General features: G+C 43.5%; 1 protein-coding gene across 1 annotated transcript in view; it reads left to right on the top strand.

Moving 5' to 3' along the window:
* Positions 1 to 225: 225 nt before the first annotated feature.
* The window catches only part of LOC125437402 (kinase non-catalytic C-lobe domain-containing protein 1-like), a 38,606-nt gene continuing 13,827 nt past the window's right edge, over positions 226 to 25,004 (top strand). The window contains exons 1-3 of the mRNA XM_048504872.1: positions 226 to 564; positions 4,214 to 4,412; positions 10,448 to 10,506. Of these exons, the coding sequence (XP_048360829.1) occupies positions 484 to 564; positions 4,214 to 4,412; positions 10,448 to 10,506 (339 nt within the window). The 5' untranslated portion in view covers positions 226 to 483. The remainder of the gene's footprint in view (positions 565 to 4,213; positions 4,413 to 10,447; positions 10,507 to 25,004) is intronic.

Raw genomic sequence — 25,004 nt, 5'->3', positions numbered from 1 at the left:
ACACTGGAGCTGCTCCTCGCTTTCCCTCTGTGTGGAACAAAATTCTCCTTCTCGCCCTGGCCCCATCCATGAAAATTGTCGTCCTAGGCTGAGATGGGAAATGTCTGCCCCGGCTAGGGCCAGGGTCAGAGGGAAGAGGCGGAGCTTGTCAGTTGGCAGCCGCTTGCGGGTGGCTCTATGTTATAGAAGCCGAGGCGTTGCTATGGGACAGTCCGCTTCCTTAAGCAAACGCTTTTGTTGGACGGTGCGGGAGGAAAGAGGGAAAGGCCCCACTCGCAGACTCTGCGGACAGAATGAACTGGAAACCGGGGAGAAGCTAGACCAGGCGTAACCCAAGCAGCACCGGGATCGCAGTAGGCAGGCGCTACTGCTGGGGCGCGATGCCCCGCGCAAGCAGCCCCCAGGCCCGGGGCATTTAGGCTGCTCCAGCGAAGAGCTTGGTCTCTTTCTTCGGGTGGAAAGGAGCCCGGTTAAGCAGGAGCGATGGACGGCTTTGCAGAGGAGCAGGTGAAGGAGGACGAGCGCTGCGACTTTGAGCCTCTGCCTGCACTCTTGGAGGACGAGGTGAGGGCGGCAAAAGTTTGCTTTTCCCGCCAGTCATAGATTTTGGCAATTCCTGCCCATTGTCTTAGCTAACCTTGGTTGCGTCGTTCCCACGCTTCTTTCTGGCTGCTCCCGCAGACTGGAGTTCAACCGGGCTGATCTAGGAAGCCCTGAGTGACTCGCCACCCCGTCCCTGGGGAAACAGTTCTGCGCGCAGCCGAGCAGGGTTATGGCATGCAGCCTAGAAACCGGCTCTCTTCAAACTTGACAACAATTGGGGATTAACTGCAGGAAAAATTGCTCACAGCTGACCAAATCCCTCTGTCAATGCCAGTGGTTGAGCTCAGTTCATTCGCACTAAGCTTATATCCGAGTTGCTTTTTAAAAAGTTTAAAAAGAGTTGTCTTCATAATAAGACATGAAGAAGTTTAATGCTATGCAGCCATATTACAGTGCCAGTAGAAAGGCGCTGCGTTGCTAAATATACCTACGAAGAGGTCTACTTGGATGTAAGTCTCATTTTAGTCAAAGGGGCTTACTTCCAGGAAAGAGTCTTACATTCTGAGTGAGACTGACGGTCCCAGAATTAGGTATACCGTCTTCCTATTGATTTTTATTTGTGACTCCTTTTAATATGTGACTCAGCACCACCACTACAAGTGGATTCACCCCCCACTCTCCACTACAAGTGGATTCACCCCCCACTCTGGGTGGGGCTGTAAGTCATATAGGTTTAAAAGAAAGTGCAATTCTGACACTTGTAGTGCCACTATTTTCTCCCATGTAAGATCTTCTAGTACAACAGAAGGAAATTGTCAAGCTGAGGATCTGTGATCTCCCCTGCCCACAAGAACTTTGTTTTTAGGCTGCATTTGGAAGGGTACATACCAGGAAGCAAATGGTTATCTAACAACCCATTCAAAGTGTAATAGTGTTGTTGCCTGCTGATTCTGAGGATGCCTGCAGATGGCATGGTCTTAAGACTCTGGATGCATTGGAGGATATCACAGCCGGATGCAATCTGAAACTAAGATTGTGTGCCAGTGTTGCTTTCAGCTCTGCTTGTGTGTTCCTCTGGCTTGCACAGCTTGATTCTGAACACCATAGTTAGGTCAAGTTTTGGTTTGCTGGAATATCTCAGTGCAGATGCCTTGGCAACAGAAATCAGTTCACTCCCCACATACCAGGATTCTAAATGAAATATAACTGAGTTTGAGGTATGTCTATATATGCACCAGAATCAGAATTGTTAACTTTTTAAATTGGGTATTTGGCTGTTCCTTTAATATAAATTTTGCTGGCAGTCGGTATCAAGCGATATTACTGAACTGTGTCCTTCAACTGTCTATTGACATTTGTTAGACCTTTATTAAGAGCATTTTTTCTTGGCCAGTTTGCAATTTCAGTTCTGGTCGCCACATCTCAAAAAGGATATCAAAGAGATAGAAAAAGTGCAGAGAAGGGCAACGAGGATGATTGAGGGATTGGATCACCTTCCTTATGAAGAGAGGCTGCAGCGTTTAGGACTCTTTAGTTTGGAGAGGAGACGTCTGAGGGGGGATATGATTGAAGTTATAAAATTATGCATGGGGTAGAAAATGTTGACAGAAAGAAATTTTTCTCTCTTTCTCACAGTACTAGAACCAGGGGGCATTCATTGAAAATGCTGGGGGGAAGAATAAGGACTAATAAAAGGAAACATTTTTTCACGCAACGTGTGATTGGTGTTTGGAATATGCTGCCACAGGAGGTGGTGATGGCCACTAACCTGGATAGCTTTAAAAAGGGCTTGGACAGATTTATGGAGGAGAAGTCGATTGATGGCTACCAATCTTGATCCTCCTTGATCTGAGATTGCAAATGCCTTAGCAGACCAGGTGCTCAGGAGCAACAGCCGCAGAAGGCCATTGCTTTCACATCCTGCTTGTGAGATCCCAAAGGCACCTGGTGGGCCACTGTGAGTAGCAGAGAGCTGGACTAGATAGACTCTGGTCTGATCCAGCTGGCTTGTTCTTATAAAGCAGAATAAGGCAGTAGAATTGTTGGGTAGCAGAATGGGCTTTTCCATTACCAAGCGAAGCGGAGCTGAAAAAAATGCACTTCTTCATATTTAGCCATAAAAACTTTCAACGATGGGCAACTTTGAACAATGTAATTCTTCTCCTGAAGTCTGATGTGGTGCAGTTTGTTCCACCAGCTTAGCTTTCTACCACCTCACAGTTTACCTTAGAATCCTGACTTGTGTGAGGTGGACATAAATGCAACTTTTCTGAGACACCAGCATTTAGATAGCCTGGCAAATCAGAGCTTGCCCAACCTAGAGAGTTTTGTGTGAACAAAGATGAAGGCAGTGAGAAGGACAACAAGAATATGTGACCATGGCAATAATCTGTGTTTGTGCCTCATCTCAGTTTAATTATACCTTTTTCTGTGTTCTGAATGTGGCCAGTTACTTAGAACTTCTATTGAAACATGTAGTTGCACTAAGTCAGTGTGTTCTAGGAGCAGGCTACCAAAAGGCATTGAAACAATTGATGAGAATTCTGGTTAAAACTGAATGTTAAACCTGAGTTACTTTAGTCATATTATCATGGCATTAATATTTGTCGATTATGAGTCCTACTAGTCAGTATTCTCTGAATTGTTTTGTATGGCTGTGTCCCGTTTTTATTATATATCATATACATTTAAATGTGTGTTTCTCCTGGGGTCAATTAGTAATTGGGTGATTCCCCCATCTCCAAATTATATTTGCTGTTAGTAACAATACTGCAGTGGTAGGGAGAAAGAGGTGGGGTCATGTCACTTTCCTCTGCTGTTGATGCCTGTGCTGTAGAAATTCTGTGCTATTTTGTTGACAGTTTCCTGTAGCAACTGTTCTGGATGCAAGTGCTATTTGGAGTTTAGAGACTAGGTCAGAACATACTGAAAAGAAAAGGAACAGTACAGACCATAATGACTAATTAATAAAGGTGGACATGGGGTGAAGGCAACCATAAGTGAAGGCATTAAGGTCAGTTATCTGTGGTCCAAACTAGATGTGACATCATCTATGGGTCTGACCATTTTAAAATGCTGTGAGGGCATAATCCTGATTGTACCCACAGCATGGCAGCCTGAGGCACTTCTGTTTTCTCCTCCACACCTTTAAAGTGCCTAAACAGCTGTAGGGAGTGACCATTCCAGCACATGGAAGAGGAGGGGACAAGCATACCTCAGTCAGCTGTATTGTGGGCAAAGGTGGAGCAAGGGGGAATTGCGCCTGGGGGACGCGCGTGCCCTGCGCCCCCTGCCGCAGCACTGTCTGCCCCCGCCCTGCACCGGAACGCCCCCCCGAACGCCATGCCCCCACCACACCCCTCAGCAGCCTGGTCACGCTCCCTTCACTGCTCTGTCCAGGGTGTTGCACCCCCCCCGACCCCATTGGCACTACACCACTGATTGTGGGCCTGATCATATTTGAGCTCTGACAACAATTGAAAATTCCTTTAAATTGGCACTAGCATCCTTGGATCAGAACTGTGGCACTGTCATGTCTGGTCTGGTCCTTAGGAAATCTTTAAGTTGCTGGAGATAACTTGGATTTATGTATTATGGACTGTAATTGACACAGTTGGCTACAAGTAATGTCATGGAATGTGGAGTAATTTATAAATTCATGTTTTGGCAGGAGAATGTGTCTCTTGCTGATGTTCTGTCACTGCAGGATGGCTGTCTTACCGAACAAGATATCTGGGCAATTTGCCTGGAGTGTTGCCAGTCTGTGAAGAACATTGCCCACTCTGCAATCTTCCAAACACTTTGCATTACTCCTGACACTTTGGCTTTTAACACCAATGGCAATGTATGCTTCATGGAACAGATCAGTGGTAAGTATTTATGCTCCTAGGTAATTTGTCAGAATGTGCAGATACCCATGCTGAGAGGACGAAGTGAAACATTATATTTTCTCCATCAGACTTGTACATGGATTTTAATTAGATTGGAAACCATAATTTCTCGATGCAAGGATGAATGTTGTCCTGTGCAAAGCTAAATTAGGTTTGATCTACTAACAGTGTGTGTTCATTTAGCTGTTACAATGTTGAACAAAGACTTATAGCTCAAATTTAATAAGTTTTTGGATTCAGTTCTGTGGTCTAGCTAGCACCTTCCAGAGGACAGGCTCTGTGAAAGCTGTCATACACTTGTCTGAATGTGCCTTAAATATGAAGAGATTCTGACAGCTATGAATGGATGCGATAAATTGATATAAAGCTGCTGGATTTTTTTTAAAAAAAATCTTGAATCTTCTTCCAGAAGTGATCCGTCTGAGTCAGCAATAAGATTATTGTAATAGCGGATATAAGAACTATGGAAAGCTTTCAGAAAGATTTGAATGATATCTGAGGACATTGATAGATATCTAATAGTTGCATGTCTGGTATTTATGGTCTGCCCAGACGCATAGTGCCCAGGGGACGGGGGGCGTCTTGCCCTGGGCGTGTGTTGGTGTGGGGGCATGGCCAAGGTGTGGCCAGGGGATTCCCGGGGCGGTGAAGGGCAGTGGTGTGGCAGGGGCGCAGGATGCACGCATGCCCCAGGCACAGTTCCCCCTCAGTCCGGCCCTGGATCTGCCTCAAGGGTCCCCAACCTTTTTGAGCCTGTGGGCATTTTTGGAGTTCTGATATAGGATGGTGGGTATGACCAGGGACATTACCACAGAATGGCTGCCACAGAAAGAGACCCACACACAGAGAGAAAGCCCAAGTGCAGGAAACAAGATGAGTAATTTTTTAAAAAATCCCCTGGAAAGGTGGAGTGAAAGAGAGAATAAAACCAACATTATGGTGGCAGCTGTTTCAGAAACAACATCACTCTAATCTGCGCAGACAATCAGATATCCAATGGCCAATCAAAGGCCCAACTGGGCAGAAGCCTCACCCACTTCCAAAAACACTGGGCAGGCACCAGAAAAGGTGGTGGTGGATGCTACTGTATCCATGGAACCACATTGAGACTCCCTGATCTACTTTTTATGGTATGGTATGAGCTAGGGAAGGAAAGTTAGGGGAAGAGGGAAAATAAGAACGTGGGAAGGTTCTGCCAACTTATTTTGACCCCACAATACAGGAACAGTATTTGTGTTGCAATAGAAAGTGAAGCAGGTAAGTGGCTTATAGGGTTGGCAGCTCCAGGCTGGGGAAAACCTGGAGATGTTGAGGTTGAAGCCTCAAGAGGGCAGGGTTTGGGGAAGGGAGGGACCTCAGCATCATATAACACTTTGAAGTCTACCTTCCAAAGAGGCCATTTCTCCAGGTGAACTGGAGATCACTTGTAATAGTGGGAGATCTCCATCCACCAGCTGCAGATTCACTACCCTAGTGGCTGACCTGGGAAGAAACAGAAGCCTAACATGGAGTTGGCTGGTGATTTTATCTCCCCAACTGCCAGCCTGGGTGAAGAGGACCATGATGTTACTGTGTTGGTACAGCCTCAAATGCTAACCAGTCCAGGAACTGAGACTCAAGAGAAAATAAATTAACAGCCACTTGGATTCAGTTACAAGTATGAAAGGGATGGGGTGTGATAGAAAACAGGAGTGACATGGAGAACTGCATGTGAAAGGGAGAGGCCAAGAAGGATCAGTGGTGTCAGAGCTGAGGTCAAGCATAGACAAGAACAATTCCACCCCTTCTCACCTTTTAATGGATTGGTACAGTCATACTGGGTTGGTACAGTCATACTGTACTACTGGGCAAGGGGGTGAGATACTTCTCTTTCTGTCTAACTCAAGTATATTGGCTTTGCAAGTATTAACTATTTGCCTCGTGTAAGGAATGTTTTTTTAAAAGCAGCTGGTTCGGTTCCATAGTGGGAAATAAGATACGCAGGCCAAGTGACTTTTTTTTTTCTCATGAACCAGTACATTTTTCAAACAGAGCTGTCAAGATGTATCACATTCGGGTTAGTGACATCCATATCTTTTAAAGTTATAGTTTATTAAACATTTGTAACTTCCAACCAGTAGCTTACCAAATAAGATTTAGTGGCTTTAATATGGATTCACTGTCTCCTGAGCATCATCTCAAAACCACTGTAGTAGGTGTAATCTATGCTATAAATCAGCTTGACTAACCACATAGTCAAGGTCTTGCTACCTCAAAGACTACAGATGGCTCTATATTTTCTAGTTTCTCAATTGGCTTGCTGAACGTTATGTAGGAATGGGGTTGTACATTTAAAGGGAGATGGCCTTTGTTCCTTTTTAAAAGCCTGTGAAGATCTCTTCACTTTTTCTTTGTCCCCTTTCTTGTACTATTTGTTCTTTCCCTCCTCTTGGCAACTCCCATATTCTCTCCTTTCTCTGTCTCATTCTCTCCTCAGCCATTTACCAGCCTACCTTTTATCTGCCTCCCATCTTCCACTGTATTACTTATTTGCTTCATTTATACGCCACCTTTCCACACAGTGGGAATCAAAGAATTATTCTCCTTTCCTGCTTTTTATCAGTACAACAACCATGGCCCGTTCTGCATGGGCCATTTAGACCGGCGTGGGGCCAGTAAAAATGCCATTGCAAGGGAGAAGATTGCAAGGGAGGTTGCAGTACAGCAGTGGCAGCGTTTCCCCCTCACAACTGTGTTTTTTCAATTGGCGAGTCTTTTTGAAAACACTGGCTTCCATCTGGTGCCGAGCTAATGGCATCGTGTGAAAGCCAGCGTTTTCCCCGTGCTGCTCCTGCCTCCCTTTTACCTCCTGCTGGCTCCAGTTGCTCTGTGGAGGCATGTCACATGCCTCCTGGCCTCCGACTCCAGAGGTGTCGGTATGGCCACGGGAGCGTGTCCCCTGGCATCCACAGAACAGGAGCAGGCAGGAGTTAAAAGGGCTCCAGGAGTGGCACGGCCCATGCCGAAGGCGCGCCACTAGCTGTTGGGCCAGCAGGACCATTCATGTGAATAGCCCCGGGGTGGGGGGGGGGGGGGGCACCGGCATAGGAACAGATAATGAAACAGAACCGTATGAAACAACTTTACAAAGAAACAGACCCTTTGGGAATAAAAAACAAAACAAATGAAAGAAACAAAACAAACTCCCAGTCTAATGGATGGTTTAAAGTAGACCACAGACATTAGATTCTGAACATAAGTCAAATTTCATTCAATTTAATATGTTGGTAAAGTAGTATTCAAGTGCTTTGATGTCACTATGGCTGATTATAATGTTTGTCCATTTCAACTTTGATGATTGAAATGGAGCTGACAGTGGGGGCTAAAATATTTGCTGAATATTTACTCCAAGTTATTGTGAATATTCGTTACTATAAATGTTTACTGTTTTTGCCCTGTGTTGTGCTGATTCAATATTATTTCTTTACCTTCCATGATACAAGCTTTTTACTTGTTAGTGACCTCATCCCAGCCAACAGAGAATCATAGCATCATTACTTAGAATGAGGGGAGTGCTTTCAGGACAGATTGCACTGGTTAAGAACACAGAATACAAACTAAGCCTATTCAGGTGATGAACATTTTAGCACCATTTTTCACTATTAAAACAACATTAAGCTGTCTAAAATGATTCCCATAAATAGCCAATGTAGTCTATAAAACACCATATAGGAGACAGTTGAAGAAAAATGGTTTGGCCTGGCTCCCAGAGGACGGTAAAATAGGCACCCAGTAAATCTCAAAGGTGATGTGCCACCATGAAGAAGCCTTCTTTCTAGTTGCTACCTGTCCAAACTCTGCACCCAGGGCCCCAGAAATCATAGGCTTGGGAAGAGGATCTTAACCAATAGGCTGCGTAGTACTGGAGAAGATGGTTATTTAAGTATCCTGACCCCAAGCCATTTATGGCATTAAAGCTAAGAGCAGCATTTTGATTAATACCATTAATGGTTTCTACCTTGATTGGCCCAAGTTTCCTTTCAGAATTTAGTCTTTGTATTGTGAGAATATGGTTGCCAGGCCAGATATCAGTAGTCAATCAAACTTTTATTAGCAGTGATCCATATAGGACCAGGTTTGATCATATTTTATCTCTAGAATTGTACATGTGGAAATCAGGTGGCAGCCTTGGTATTCTTCCTTTTATATTCCTTCCTCATTATGGAAATAAATGAATGGTAGGCTGCGCAAGAGAGTCTTCTAAGCAGAATCAGATTTAGAATCTGAAGATTTGGGTAGGAATTTGTGAGCAGGTATTTTTGCCACTTTCCTCCTTTAACCTTGAAATAGACTGATAGCTTTCATCATTGAACAAGGCTGAGGATGACAAAGATTAAGTAGCCTGTGTCTGGATTTGTCTGATGATAACTTTATGTCCTTTTGTTGAGGTAACAATAATTCCCTAGACACCATTTTGGTGAGCTTTTACCGAATGTACTGTCAGCATGTATTGACACTAAATATGATGATTATGCTCCAGATTTATACAGTAATTTCTTTAACCCTCAGATATCTATTACTGTTTTATTCTGTCCTTCCTCCAGTGAGAGGAGCCCCATGGTACAGGGCAGTAAACTGTAGTATTGCAATCCGAGTGCGCTACAGGCAGGCTGGAGCTAGAGTGTGGTTGGACAAGCCAGAGTCAAAGCTGGTAGCCTGTGAGCCATAGCCAACTGGTCTGGAGTCAGGGCAGTCCACCCAAAGGCATGGACAAAGCAGTCCAGGGTCAGGGCAAGTAGCAGGCAAAGGCGTGGTCAAGGCAGTCCAAGGTCAAGGCACAGACAGGAGATCAGGCAGGCAGGCTGAGAGACAGAGGCCAGAGCAAGACCAAGCATGTGGATCTTACCAGGAAGTACAATCATTGCACCCAGGCAGAGTCAAGTCCAAGGCAGGGTTTATACAGAAAGTCCTGGCTAATGAGACTGGGATCCTACAGGAGCTCAATTATCCTCAGATGCAGATACCCTCATCTGGCAGAACCTTCTGCCATACCTTGCAGCAGTGGAGCACTTCTTTGATTCTGCAGCTGTAGCCTCTGCCTTTGCCTCCTTTGAACAGCTGGTTCTTTAGCTCTTCTGATATTCCTGAAGGCTCTCCCAGCTGCATGGCATCAGGCTCTGCCTGGGCTTGCAGTGAAGGGCTTGGAACTGGCTCTGCCAGCTCTCAATACACAGTGCCTTCAGGCTCTACATCAGAGTCCTCAGTGCCTAGGGAATGGCTCATAACACCAAACTGCTGACCACCTGAGTTTGACCCCAACAGAAGTAGGTAGCTGTCTCAATGTTGGCTCAGCCTTCCACTCTACTACTGGTTGCTAAAATGAGTACCCCACTCCTGGGGGTAAAGTGCAGGTGGCTGAGGAAGGTAATGGTGAGCCACCCTGTTAACATAGTCTGACTAATAAAAGTCATGATGAGATGTCACCCTATAGGTCAGTAATGACCCAGTGCTTGCACAGGGGATGACTTTTACCTCCAAGGAACTTAGAGTGGTGTACATACTTTTCCTTTTCATTTTATCTTCACAGCTAGGAAGAGTTGAGAGAGTGAGCAACCCAAGCTATGGTTGCCATCTTTTGCATAGTGGTATGTGGGAGGGGTACAATTGACATCTCCAGCATAATGATGTCACTTCTGGTGTGACCTGGAAGTAGTATCATTATGCCAGGTGTCACTCTTAAAGCACAGAGTTTTAGGCAAATGAGATCACTTTGCAGGGAAGCCTTTCCTGAAATCCCTGGTTCATCATCTCTTGCTGGTTGCCACCCCTAACGCAAGCTCACCTAGCATACTTCATAAATAAGAAGAGATATTAATGTGGTTCTAATCTGACACCCTGCCCACTGTACATACACTGGTTCTCCTCAAAGATATTAGAAGCTTAAAGAGCTTAAGGGTTTTAATTTGTTGTTAAAATAGAACTTATTCCATTGTATGATATATAAATCACAATAACACTTCTTTATCTGTTTCAAGATGATCCAGAAGGAACCTTTGTATCGCCAGAGATTGATGTAATTGGTAACACTTTTGAGGTAAGGAATGCAGTTTTTTGTATTAATTCAGACCATGTGAAGTATCTATCTGTCTATCAATCAATCAAAATGCTAAATATCTGAATACAAACTGAAAGGTATTTTTTTATTTTTCTGCTGTATATTCCCCTATCATGGAAGGATGAGGAATTATAGTTTTGTTTGTGCTACTTACTGTCCATTTTATTAAGTATTTTTTTTCTGTTGGATTGGCTTGTTTGTTCAGTGACTAACTGTGAACTTCATAGCAAAATATATAAATTGCTTGCTATCGGCTATAAAAATAATTCAGGGTGGGATAGTCTGCAATTCAATCTTCTAGTTTAATGAACAAACCAATGGATCTCTATAGTCTAGTGATTCACAGATGTTCTTCATTGTTGAATTAAATTACAAGCTTAATTGTTTACACTAATTCATTAGTCTCCCTGATCAGACATATCATTGCCCTCTTGCAGTGTTTTCTTGTGCTAATTTCTGTTGAAAATCCTAGACAGAGTATGAATGTTTTGTTTCTTCTATTATAAATTTACTCCAAATAGGCTAATTAGCAATATGAGATTATGAACATCTATTTTTGTATAGGCCTGCATAAAGTCTCTAAACTGAAAACTTTCATTATTTTTCCAACTTTCCTCCAAATGTGATAATGAAGCTTAGGAACTGAGTATTTTAGATCAGCAGGCCATCTATCTTTTTCATATTTCTTTTTAGCTTTGAAGATTTCAAAGCCACATGACAATTACCTCAGTCTGTATTTAATTTCTTATACAGTTTTATTGGCTGCAAAAGTGAGTTACAAAGTGTGTGGGGGGTGGTGTATGTGAATCCACTGTTGAGAGTGACATGCGGCCATACCAGCGGATTTTTCCTTCCTGAGGCACTTGCCCTGACAGAGGGGCATATCCTTTGGTGGGCAGCTGCCTTGGCCCCCCACAGTGGTGGGATGTGGTGCTGAAAGCTGCGCCAATATCCCTGCACCCCCGCCGGCATAGTGGGAGTGATCCAGGGGCATGGCCGGGGGAAGAGCTGATGCTAATTGGCTTCTACCCGGCCATTGCTTCCATTATACCAGTGGCTGGGGCTTTGGATTTATGCCACTTTTCTGATGCATAAGTCCAGTGGCAGCTTTCTGGCAGCAGAGAGGCTTTTTTGTGTTCTTTGCCACCCCTTGCTGTTGGAAAGTAACCTTGGGAATGGCAAGGCAGTCCAGCTGCGCCCCGTGTCTCGGCGCCTGGCCCTTTGGATGGTGCTGTCCGTCAGCTGTGTTCCAGGTTTGGCACATGTAATTTCTTATGCTCATTTTGTGAAAGATGAGGATATGCATGTCCAATTCATTTGCAAGATGATTTTCACAGAGGTTTTTTTTTTTAAAAAAAATGGGGAAAGTCTAAAATGACAGATTTGTCTATGAAACCTCTCTAACTTTTTTTATGGGCAGCTTTACCCCAAGGTCATCAGTCTTACCAGCCTAATTTTATATGTAAAATTCTTTGCCACCTATGCAAATAAGGTACATTAACATATTAATGTTGGAGTTTGCCTGATGCTCACAAATACTTTAAAAACTTGGGGAAGGAAGCATAGATAAATAGTCTGTCCAGATTTATGCCAGATATTGCATATTATACAAGTGACTTGAAGCTTGTGCAAATAGCATTGTTTTGTGTATGTTGTGCTAACTGTTTTTTGACTTGTCTTGGTAGTAGTCTATGCAAAAAGATTTAGGTGTCTGAGGCTGATTTTGTACACCAAAATTGCTCCTCTGTTGGCGCGGGGAATGCTCCAATGCAATCGGAACAATAACCTCTGAAGATGCCAGCCACAGATGCAGGCAAAACGTCAGGAGAGAATGCTGCTAGAACACGGCCATACAGCCCGGAAACCACACAGCACCCAATAACCTTGAGTGTCTGTTTGCTGCTCTGAGAAGGGGAAATTGGGCAAAATTGTTCTCTTTTGACTGTTCTATTGGCTCACATTGGTAAGACTTGCTCTTGCAGGGAAATTTTTTACTGTATACTTATCATTGAGTATGCATTAGTTTTGTCTCCACAATTCATTGCAGAAATAGTCTGCTAAGCAAGTAGTTTCCGAGCTGAAATAATATTATCCTTATTTCTTTGTCCATGGTTTTATGGTCTTATTGAGGACAAAGCTGGCATTTGGAACCCCAGGCACAGTGTAGTGGTTGGGGATGAGGCAGTGTGAAACGGAATCAAAATACTAAAAAAGGTTAAACACTACTCTATTGTTGGTTGTGGTGGGTTTTCCAGGCTGTGTGGCCGTGGTCTGGTGGATCTTGTTCCCAACGTTTTGCCTGCATCTGTGGCTGGCATCTTCAGAGGTGTATCACAGAGGGAAGTCTGTTACACTCCTCTGTTGTATCTCTACTTTGTGTCATCTGATCCTAAAGTTGCTTCCTCATGGTGGAAAGATCCCATGTGGGAGTGCGTTTTATATATCTAGGGTTATTTACTCATTTATTAAATCCTCTCTGAACAGTACAAATGGTATTCTGCCTTCAGACGCATGACATAATATGTGATGTCGGTGCTATACACTTGTGTAATTGTGTAGGCTTTTCCTTTGAAAAGAATGGTTGGTATATACCTGCAGGCAGATAAGCGACGCAACGAAATCTCGTCATGTGCTCTTTGCCTCACCAAGCATAGAAGATATCTTTTTTTCCCAATGAGCTTGTGAAATGACCTTTAATTAGATTTGCTCCCAGCAGCTTCATCCTTAAAGCATGTGTTCATTATTATCATATCAAGGATCTGGCGCAAGTGTTCCTTCGGTTGCACAGTGGAGCAACTGGCACCTTTATCCTGGCAGCTGGACTCAATTTTAGAGTTGTTAATGACACAGCAGCAACCACTGGCTCCACTGTGCTGGGAAGAAATCTCTCCCAGCCAGTGTGGCAGTGTCACAGTGGCAGAGGATCAGCAGAGCGGCTCCCGATCGCCCCATTGTGAACAATCATTCTGCCATCGTGGCTGCCGTGGACATGCATTGATCTAGGACTACTGCCTGTGCCAGCCTCATTAACCAGGACATTCAAGCAGCAAAGGACAGAATGAGCTTAATGGCAACGCAACCGAAATGCAGTGTGTGATGTTTATACGGACTAAAACAATCGCCGCTTTTATGAATGTGAATGAGACAGCTGGCAGGAAAATGACAGAAATTCATAGCAGACTGAGTCTGACTCTGTGAACCATTTAAAGCATTATTTTTTTCCTTGCAAAAGATGTGTATTGGAAGTATTTGCATAATCATTACTATGACCGTAACATATCTCACGTAATCAAAATATTTGAGATTTTTTTTAAAAAAAACCCTGATGTTACACAATTGCTATATTTATGAATGCCTCAACAGAGAGCTATTTAAGAAAACTCTGCAGTCTTCTGTTGTTAGCACCAGAACTGAGAAAAGGAATCATGCTCTTTGTGGAACCGTTAATATAAATATACAGGGCCTCATGTTGTTTGACTCTTAAACACGAGCCTTCGCTACCATTTCAAAACAGTCAGTGCAGACATCTACAGAAGCCTTTTTCGACCCCCCTCTGGGCTCTCTTGTCAGGGATCTTACTTTGCATTGACATTAAAACTTAATTCTATCTCACTTCAGTGGATGCTCAATGAAATATGTGAGCATATAGTTTGATTATTTTTTGTTTTGTTTACTCAGCAGGGATCATCTGCTCTTTCAGTGACATTTAATCTGATTGTCATTTATATATCTAAAGAAAGAAATAAAAAATTGTCTTTAAACTGATTAACTACATATCCCGTGCAGTGTTGATCGTAGTTATAAAACTCTGTCATATCATGGGCAAATAAAAGCCACAAAATCTGGCTTTTTTATTGGTGTCCTTAGGGTACTTCCGCACATGCAGAATAATGCACTTTCAATCCACTTTCACAATTGTTTGCAAGTGGATTTTGCTATTCCACACAGTAAAATCCATCTGTAAAGTGTGGGCATTTTCCCACTTACCTTTTGCTCCAATGCATAGAGTAGCACGCAGGGTCTAGCCTCCCCAGGAAAGGGGCGGCGACAGCGCAGCTGCTAATGCTGCTGATGTAAGCCCCCCCTCTGCGCCAGCGTCTTTTCCAGGCGCTCTTTGCAGTAAGCCTTTTGCAAACTAAATTCGTGATAGAAGCTGGAGCGCATGCCTGGAAGGATATGCAGGAAAGCAGCGCTTGACAAAGCGGAGCCGAGGTAGGTGGGAAAACGCATACCAAAGAAAGTGGATTTAGAGGTTACATTGGCTACTGCATGTGTGGAAGTGCCCTTAGTCAGCCATGATGGCTTGCCAGTTTATCAGCATGGGAACTGCTGCTATGCTGGCAGCAACTTCCTATGTCAAAGGAGGCTTAGCAGCATAGCCCATAATTGTGGAGAACTTGGTGGAGAAGAGCATAATGCAAGTGGTAATATGGATGAATCCTCTGAAGTCTAAAGAAAAATAACCGAAAATAAGCTAGATGCTTCTGTGCAACATGAAAACTCAAGAAGGAAGTTTGAGGAATACAGACATAAGATATTTATACTGGGAAAATAAGTAAGAAAATAAGGAAAGATGCTGAGACTAGGAATGGAATGGACCTGAGTGGCACAGAAAGGGAGCATGAGCAAAAAGCGAGAGCTTCAAAAGGGCTCCTTTGTTCTCTTTTCAACCTTGCTGCATTCAGATTATAAGGCTGCAGATATGGCCAATTGTGATTTTTGCTGTATTTGAGCAGAGCCTAGTGATTTCAGCTGCTAATAACAAAGGAAAGAGTAAAGAGTGGAGGGAATCAAAGTGAGGCGAATTTTGGAAAAAGAAATCTTTCACATCGCTTACTTCCTGGTTCTTTTTGCTGGAGATCTGAGAACTGAACTTCGGACTTTCTGCATACAGGGCTTTGCCACTGAGCTGTAGCCCCTTCTCATAATCTGGGATGCTTTGAAACCTGTCAGATATTGTCACCATCACCCTGGCTCCTGGTCCTCTTTTATAACACCTCAGCACAGGGAAGATTCTTGCCTAATAAAACTGTACAGTGTTTTAAGGTGCTTTAATTAAGCTTCATCCCTCTTAGCCCAGTTCAGGTAGGATAGGAAGGATAAAGCCTAAAATTACAAGACTCTTTATTTAATTACTTTAATTATCATATCAGGAATCTTACCAATTAAAATGTGTGTTATTGCTGTTCACAAAATGTGCTTTCTTGGTTTTAAATGTCACCATGGCACTTTCCAGGTAGCTCTGGACAAGAAACCAGCCTTCAAGTCTACCTGAATAACTTGCCTCTATTTCTCAGCTAGATGGTAGTGCAATTCCTTAAGTACTCGTGGGTATTGTTCTAACAAGCTTTGCAACTGTAAATTTTGCTTTGTAGGATTTTTTTTGTCAATACTCCAACTTAAAATAGGTATGTTTCCAAAACACAGTGTATACCATGACATTTTTACACTGCACAGTTATACAAACCAACAGTTCAATTAAGTTCCTGACATACATAGCACCAATATTATTAAAAAGTGGGGTGCTGTGTGGTTTCCGGGCTGTATGGATCTGATCAGATCCTCTGAAGAAGCCATCCACAGATGCAGGTGAAACGTCAGGAGAGAATGCTGCTAGAACACGGCCATACAGCCCGGAAACCACACAGCACCCCAGTGATTCCAGCCGTGAAAGCCTTCGACAGTACATTATTAAAAAGGTTTTCAAGAATTAGAATGAAAGTTTTTCTTTTACACTTCCATCCTTCAAAGGGACTAATTCAGTTAATTTAAATAACCTGGCTATCTGCCAAACTTTGTAGCCTTTCAAATACTTGGTACCTTCCCAACATTAGGTTGTAATCATCTTTGCATCAATAAAGAGATCCAGAATGATGTTTGTATGAATTGAAGGTATTTGATATTTCAGTATATCTACTAAAACTAATTTGAATCTTTTAGGATCTTCTGTGGCATCATATGACTTATTTCTGACAAGATTTTGTCCCATAATATATGTAGACAACCACAATATACAGTTTTTCTCTTCAGATTCATATCATATAAAATATAATTGCTAGATTTTACTTTATTTTTATTTTATTGATTTATTACTGATATTGCTATCTTTCCTTCCCCCTGTCAAACAAGGTTCAGAGTGACTCACAACAAAATGATACCATAATTAAAACTGTTAAAACCACAATAAGCACCATGGATGAAAATCATTTTTACCCACAGAAAATAGGGGGATACAACAACTAGTAACAGCTTGAGTGGTAACCCAGGAGAACTGCTAGGTGGAGGGACCAGTTGGCACACAAACGGAGGGAAGTTCCACAATCCAGGCTGGCAAGTGATGTCAGCCATATATACCATTCACCAGTGCTATCCTCAACTGTAGACCCAGGTGTGGGGCCAGAGCCGCTTCTCTGGTCCTACACAGCAAGATTAGTTTTAAGAAAAACTAAGTTAGAAATAAAAGCAAGGCATCTGATATTAGAAAAACAAACAGACAGTTTACTTAGCAGAATATAGCAAGTTACAGAATGTGAACACTCCCCAGTGCCCTCGAGTGATAGACACGGAATTTAGAACGTCACAGAATACAGATAAGTTACAGAAGGTGACCTCTCCCTAAGGAGGCACGCCCCAATACAATGTTTAGAATGTTACAGGAGATTGCCCTCTCCTGGGTGGCTCTCGAAGGAGGCACGGCCAGTAGAGGAAGACCTGAATTTTTGTAGATGCAAAGACGTCACACAGTCCATCCCCTTACTCTACGTATTATGATCCATATACCTTAAAAATCTAATTGGTTAGAATCTGTCTCCTGGTCACGAATAAAGACAGCCTTTATTCTACGTCAAACACTACATGCTGTTAGTTTATGGCCTCTACGCATATACAAAGGACTGCCATAAAAACTAGCTCACTGTCTTCAAGAAAAACCCGTTTGGCCAAGTTTGGCTCTCAGAGAGAGCTATGTCCTCAAGGTATGCAGGACATTCTTTTGGATCATAAAACCTCTCTTCAATTCCCCAGCATGAAATGTTAAAACATAATTCTAACACTTATACAATGATTCTAAGACAATAGAATTATAGTGAAATACAAATACATGTAAATATGAATCACTCATTATCCTTTCTCTGTGCTCATTTAACTATATAGAAAAACCACTTGTTCCCATTTAACTAATCACATTGGTTTAGCTAGTTCTAACCCAAAAACCTAACCAAGAAAACAAGGTCATATAAAATGCATCTTGTCTTCTGTCACGTAGGCCCTCAGTGCCAAGATACTAAAGATGTTATCTTGCTGGCCTGCATATTCACTGAGAAACCTGGTTTCTGACCTGTTGCTAAAATGCAAGCTTTTGCTGGTCATTTACACAGAAGCTCCATTTTGATTCATTGCAATCTCTGGTTCATTTGGATCAATCCTCCTTGATTAATACAATTTAATACACATTCTGGCCCGTCTCCACACAGGGAAACATTTCAGCCTTGCAGGCCCAGTAGAACTGAAGCAGTTCTTTAATGGCTGAAGAGACCCATGCGCCTAGCTCACCTGAGCCTATACATAAACAGAGGCAGCGACGCAGGGAGCTTTTGCAAGTTAAATGGAGAAGCGCATTCCTGCTAGCTCAAAGAAAGCACCTTCTGCAGCAGGGGGAAGCAGAGCAGGGGCAGAGTGAGGGGGAACTGTGCCCAGGGCTCTTGCGCGCCCTGCACCCCTGTCGCAGCACCACCACCCCCTCCATGCCCCTCCACACCCCTGCCATGGTGCTGCCCGGGATGTCACGGCCCCACGTCCCATTGGCGCTACGCCACTGAAGCAGAGCCTTCCCAGGATAAAGACTGACATGCTGGAAGATCCTATATTAAGCAGGTTCACAGAGCATACCAGCCTGGATGCAGTGAAGCATGTGGCTGCACAATGCTTTCTCTCACCTGTTGACTATGTGTATTCTGACCCTCAGACCGGGCATCTGATGCTGAAATAGCTTGATGGACTGTCTCACTAGACTCAACTTCCTAGTGTAACTCAATACCTCTGCCTGGCAGCCTAACTCAGAACAGGGCCAGTTCTTTGGGGAGTGGATCCCGCTACTTTACTGTGGACCTGACAAGGGAGCATCCCCTTCCCTGCAGCAGCAACCACCTTGAGCTTTCCAAGGGTTGAGTGATTGACAGTCTGTGCAGCAGACTCTGAGTGGAGCCACTGGGTGAAGTCAGTGCCAATCAAAGAAGCAGGGGAGCTGTGTGGCATGACAACCAGTGTCTGCAGTTTTCATGCAGCCCTACCAGTGAGGTCCAAGCTGGCCAGGCAGGAGACTGTGGGAGCAGTCTGTGTCCCCTCTGCTGCCGACTCCTGCAAAGTGTGGCAGCACAGCAGGGGGCAAGAACACACATAACAGTGGAAAGACTGAAAGTGGGGGAAACCTGCTCCACTGACCAACCTTCTCAGCTGAGAGCCACATATTACGTAGCAAAGGAGCAGCAGTGGCATAGGAGGTTAAGAGCTCATGTATCTAATCTGGAGGAACTGGGTTTGATTCCCAGCTCTGCCGCCTGAGCTGTGGAGGCTTATCTGGGGAGTTCAGATTAGCCTGTACACTCCCACCCATGCCAGCTGGGTGACCTTGAGCTAGTCACAGCTTCTCGGAGCTCTCTCAGCCCCACCTACCTCACAGGGTGTTTGTTGAGGGGGGAAGGGCAAGGAGATTGCAAACCCCTTTGAGTCTCCTGCAGGAGAGAAAGGGGGGATATAAATCCAAACTCTTCTTCTTCTTCTTCTTCTTCTTCTTCTTCTTCTTCTTCTTCTTCTTCTTCTTCTTCTTCTTCTTCTTCTTCTTCTTCTTCTTCTTCTTCTTCGAGCCACATGTGGCTCCCGAGTTGCAGTTTGGCCATCCCCGCTGTGGAGCATGTGAAGAAGGGAAGAGTGACAGAAAAAGAAAGGGCACAGAAAACTTCCACATTTGGAGGCTGCACTGTGGAAGTACATACCGCTGTATTTTGCAGTGGCAATTAAAACAATTTAAAAAAATCTCCACTGTAGATTCAGCCACAGCTTCTTTATATACATTATCCCAATAAATATTAAAGTAACCCTTCCATTTCTGTTGTGAACTTCCTGGAGAAATCTCCCAAAGTTAAACATGTTATCAATTTTAGACTTCGTAGCTACACCTAGCAGAGATTTTTGTCTAAAAAAAATTGATTACACATTATGGTCTGTAGTGAGCCTGCCAAAAAATCTATATTCCTTTTATACCCATTATTACTTCAGGAAATTAAAATCTTAAGATTATGTTTTTCTTTCAACTGGATTGCCGTTTCATCTTAAAGACCTGGAGCAAGAGCCAAAGATGTATTGAGGCGCTTGTCGAACTGCCTTCTAGTTTATGTTCATTATTGAGAATGAAATACCTATTTAGGAATATTTATCAGCATTTCAGGTCTTCTGTGCTATGTGCACAAATCTCTAAAATGTTTCTAAAATGTTTTCAGTCCCCTCTTTACAATGATATATGTCCGCATTCACCCCCTTGAAAAGATTCCTGGCAGCCATTAGGTGATTTTTCCTTTTTAACCCCCTGAGTTCTGTGTTGAATCGATGCTTCAGTGCTTCACAGCCTCATACTGTATTCTGTACTTTTCATATACTCAATTGCTCCCCACCCCATAAAAGAACAAACAGAAATGCTGCAGATAAACAGGTGAGGAGGAACTGAGTGCTCAGGAAATGGTGCCAAGGAAAAAGTTCAGGGAAGCAGAGAAGCGTAGGAAACGCAGATTGCACAGCAACTGAAGATGTTTTCAAAATGTTTCAGCCAGAGAATCGTTTGAAAAGGGGATTCATTTAACACGTTTTGAGGCATGTTTTGGGGTATAGCCAAAGTGGAACTCCACGAAGAAATGTTTTATTTTCAGCCTCAAAACATTTGAAAAGGTTTGTGCAGAAAGGGTTGTTCACATGAGTGGACTGTAAAGGAAAAAGTTGTACAAATCTCATTCTCGAATGAAAAAACCCTCAACATAGTTACAGCCTTCTAAATTCATCAAAATAAACAGGTTTAGGTTTGAAGTTTAAGGATGTGATTTTATACACATTTCCTTAGGAGTAAACTCCATTAGACTATAAATCTTGGTGGAAATGCCGCCCCAGGATGTGACATCACTTGACCAGGAAGAGCCATTTCACACTATGCATCACAATCCTTACTTTGTTGAGCTTTCAGGCCAGTCATTGAACTCCAGTGTTGCCAAATATTCAGAAATTTCCTGAGTGATAATTAACATTCCTACTGGTAAAGCCCTTATGTTTTCTGAATACTATTGTACTATTTAAATAAAATCAAGAAATATTTACCAGTTATGCAATCTGGCTGTTGTGAATTTTCTGGGTTGCATCGCCACAGTCTGGTAGTTTTTACTCCTAACATTTCACCTGCATCTATGACTGGCATCTCTGGCCACACCGCCCAAAAAACCCCACAACAGCCAGTAGACTCTGGTTGTGAAAGCCTTCGACAATACAGTTGTGCAGTATGCTTGGGGCTAATACACAGAGTATTTTAGAAACAACAATTTATTTAAAGATTGAGGAATGAATTTAATTTAGAAGCCTTTGTTAGACTGTATGTTTCATTATTTCTGATTGATTTATTTTCCTTTGAGCTTTTGAAAATTCTGCCCTTTTCCATAGTGGGAGAGAATATAATCTTGCTCAGCACAGTGAGAGGGAAAATATAGACTTAGTATAAAAACTAATATTGAATACTTTAGTGAGCCGTTTGGCTGTTTAACAAACTTTCATCTTTAGTACCAGATGCACAACCTTTCATTTTCCCTGTAGGATTCCATCTTCTTGTATTGCAGTATGCTGCAAAGTGATGATAGTGAATTTTAAATAAGATTTGTAATACATTCCCATTTGAGAATACTTTAATAGATTCGTCTTACTCGCTGGCACAACATGGGCTTGTGGAGGGGCTAACAAGTGTTTCAAGTGTCAGCTCAGCCTCAAATGGCCATTTGTCTATATTACAAAGCTGTCATTCAACCCTCCATTTCAGATTACAGATACACATTCCCTTGTTTCCTGTATATGAAGTGTTCTCCGCAAAGAGCCTATATGAAGCTTTAAGCTTGTTCTTCAGTTTCACGTCTTTAATGCTCTGTTAAGAGAGATGTGATTCCTTTGATCTCTTTTTGACCCAATAGGACGTAAAAATAAGGGTGATTACATTCACTGAGAGAGTGTGTTTCAGCAATAGAGAATCAATTTTGCATGCAGAAGGCCAGGTTTAGATGACCAGGTAGCAGATGGTACAGAATATCTTTGCACCAGTGTGGTGCAATGGTTAAGAGCAAGTGGACTATAACCTGGAAAACCAGGTTTGATCCCCCACTCTTCCACAGGAGTGGCAGACTCTAATCTGGTGAACCAGGTTTGTTTTCTCACTTCTACACATGAAGCCTGCTGGTGACTTTGGACTAGTCCAGGGGTAGGGAACCTGCGGCTCTCCAGATGTTCAGGAACTACAATTCCCATCAGCCTCTGTCAGCATGGCCAATTGGCCATGCTGGTGAAACTTTGGAGTATGGGAATCTGAAGATTCCTGAACTAATCTGGAAAACCTGGGATTCAACCTCTCAAGACTATCTCAACCCCACTTACCTCACAAGGTGTCTGTTGTGGGGAGAGGAAGGGAAGAAGTTTGTAAGCCACTTTGAGACTCCTTACAGTTGAGAAAAGCAAAATATAAATCCAAACTCCACTGCCTCCTACACCTCCTCCTCCTGTTCTTTTTCTTCTTGATGTCTTGAACAGTGTTGCCAGTTAGACTAGACCAATGGTCTGCAACCCACGGCTCCAGAGCCACATCAGGAGAGCTCTTTCCAGCCTTATACTGCTGGCTCCACACGTGGCCACACCAGGTGGCGGAGGAGTAGGCGATGGTCCCTCCAGGAAAGGTGAGTGGAGGGGCCACGCCTCTCCGGCTCAGTAGATCTTCGTGGCCATGGAAAACGGGTGCAAATGGCTCTTTGGGTGGTAAAAGTTGCTGACCCCTGGACTAGACAATACTGACTTTGACTGACCAATGGTCTGATTCAGTATAAGACAGTTTCATAGGTTCACACTCATGTCATCATTATGACTTGGTTTATTGTGCAATGGACTACAGACAAGTTTAATGATATCCCATTAAAGCAACATTCCCTCAAATATTCTGAAACAAGTTCCTGTTCCTGAACTTAATTTATCTTTTTGTTTTCATGTAACCCAGGGCACAGGTAACTAACTACACAGCAATCTTTTCTGTGAGTGTCTGCAGCTGTGCCTAGACATGAGTGCATATGAGGCGAGAGCCAAATAAACAACACATCCCCTTTACCAGGGCATTTATTACAGCAACCAGTGCATCGAGGCGAGTTCATACAAGTGAAGAAATAATGGACAATGCAAAGTGAAGAAATAATGGACACACAGTGAACCAGGACTCAGCAAACTGGGAACCCTAGGAAAGAAATATTGAGTATGATCAACAAGGATGGAGTCTGGAGGGATGACTCTGGCCAAAAGATACCAGGGCAGGGTAGCACAATATTCCCAGTTGAAGGGGCTGGTGACTGTATTTTGGGAAGGGGGAGGGAGGAGGTCTGCCCAACTATCATAAGCACTGTATGGAAGAGCAGGCAGAGCTGCTGCTTTTGTTGTTGCTGTTCCCATGATTTCATACTTTGCTTCCACCCCTGTTGTCCTTCCTCAAATATATTGGATCCAGAGTTTTCCTGGGATGGGTGGTACAAGAAGAAGGAAGTGAGCTGCAGATGACCAGCTTTCTCAAGAGAGCTGTTCCCCAGCCGTAAGCTGATTTTTTAGTAACAACAATTACGATGAATCATTCCAAGCTCCAGGACTCATGTCATGCTTCTTGCATGGCTTCAGAAGCAAACTACTGAGGAATAAATGATGTGGAATATGCTGTCCTGTTTGAACGTAAATTTAAATATATTAGCTTTCAAGTGGATATCCTTTGACACATGTAAGTCTCAAGCTCTTCATCCCCGAGCCATCCCCCATTCCACTGTGTTTACTCCTACTTCTGCCTTCACCAGCCTCAGAGTGTGTTGGAGAGCATTTGAATGGATTTCTATAGCAGCAATGTAAGACTCTGGTTCTCCAGATGTTCATGGACCATGATTTCCATCAGTCCCTGTCAGCTTGGCCAGGGCTGATGGGATTCATAGTTCATGGGCATCTGGAGGGCCAGAGTTGGACTCCCCTGCTCTGTTGGCTCCCTTCCTTTGGTGTATTGCTTTTTTTTCACTTTCTCTCTCTCTCTCCTTTCTCCTCCTCTCCTCTTCCCTGGTGCCAGTGACCCAGCTGCAGCATGCCCCTGGCTGTTGGATTCTGTTCCTTATGTAGCCTACACCACACACCCACACCTCTCCACCAAGTGCTCCTTCTCTAGCCTTAGTGCCTTCCAATCCCTACCTCTTTCCCTGTGCCTTCCACCACTCCCTTGTAATTGCTCAACCTCCACTTTTCCCTCCTAGTTGCCAGTCTGAGCTTTCTCCCAGTTCAGCTGGGCTGCTTCCTTGTGTTAGAAAGGGGAGTGTTTCTTTTGAAGAATAAGAACAACTTTACTTCATAACATTATAAAACACCACAGTAGAACAGTACAGAGAAAGGCAGTTTATATCTTTTGCTGAGGAGACCGAGGAAAGGGGCTGGATCTGGAGTGAACATTTTGAGCAAACAAGGCCTTCCCTCCATAAACAGTAAATATTCTGTGCAAATTAAGCCTCATTACTTTTCCCAACACCATGTTATTCCTGGATAGGAGCCAGCCTGAGACGTGACCCCACTCCTCTTGATGCTGGAGGCCTATGAGTTGGGTTTCCTCTTGTTTCCCCACCAGTCCTTGTTGCCGTGACCCCTTCCAGCAGTCCGAGATCAAAGGACCCTATTGGTGAGCAGCCTAGAGAATGCAGCTGCCCCTAGCCTGAGGAAACAACCAGCAACGTTTCTCTTTTCCCAGTGTGACCCAGTAAACCAGGGAGGCTGTTGAGCTCATGACAGTTGTGTTTGTGTGTGTGTGTGTGTGGGGGGGGGAGTCCAAGCAGCATTATGACTGCATAATGGACCAGTTAGATCTAGGACAGTATTGCTGGCAGAGGATCCCTTGGAGGACTGTGAAAGAAGGTCTGTGGCAAATGTGCTTATAGAAATGTTTGTGGGAAAGCACCCCAAGTGAAGAGATAATGACTGTGCAGTGCACATATAGAACCAGGAGCCAGACAGCTGGGATCCCTATAAATGGTACTACAGAATATTTGAGCAGGCTCCACAACGATGGAGTCTGGGCTCAGTTTTGGAATACTGATTGAAACACTTTTGCTTACAGACTGACCAGATACATTGCATTCTACATTCTATACTGGAGCTAATTTAATACCTGCCTCTCTTTCTCAGTGCAGATG

The sequence above is a fragment of the Sphaerodactylus townsendi genome, linkage group LG08 (assembly GCF_021028975.2).
Source record: "Sphaerodactylus townsendi isolate TG3544 linkage group LG08, MPM_Stown_v2.3, whole genome shotgun sequence".
Classification (NCBI taxonomy): domain Eukaryota; kingdom Metazoa; phylum Chordata; class Lepidosauria; order Squamata; family Sphaerodactylidae; genus Sphaerodactylus; species Sphaerodactylus townsendi.
This window is presented reverse-complemented; position numbering and strand designations above follow the sequence as displayed.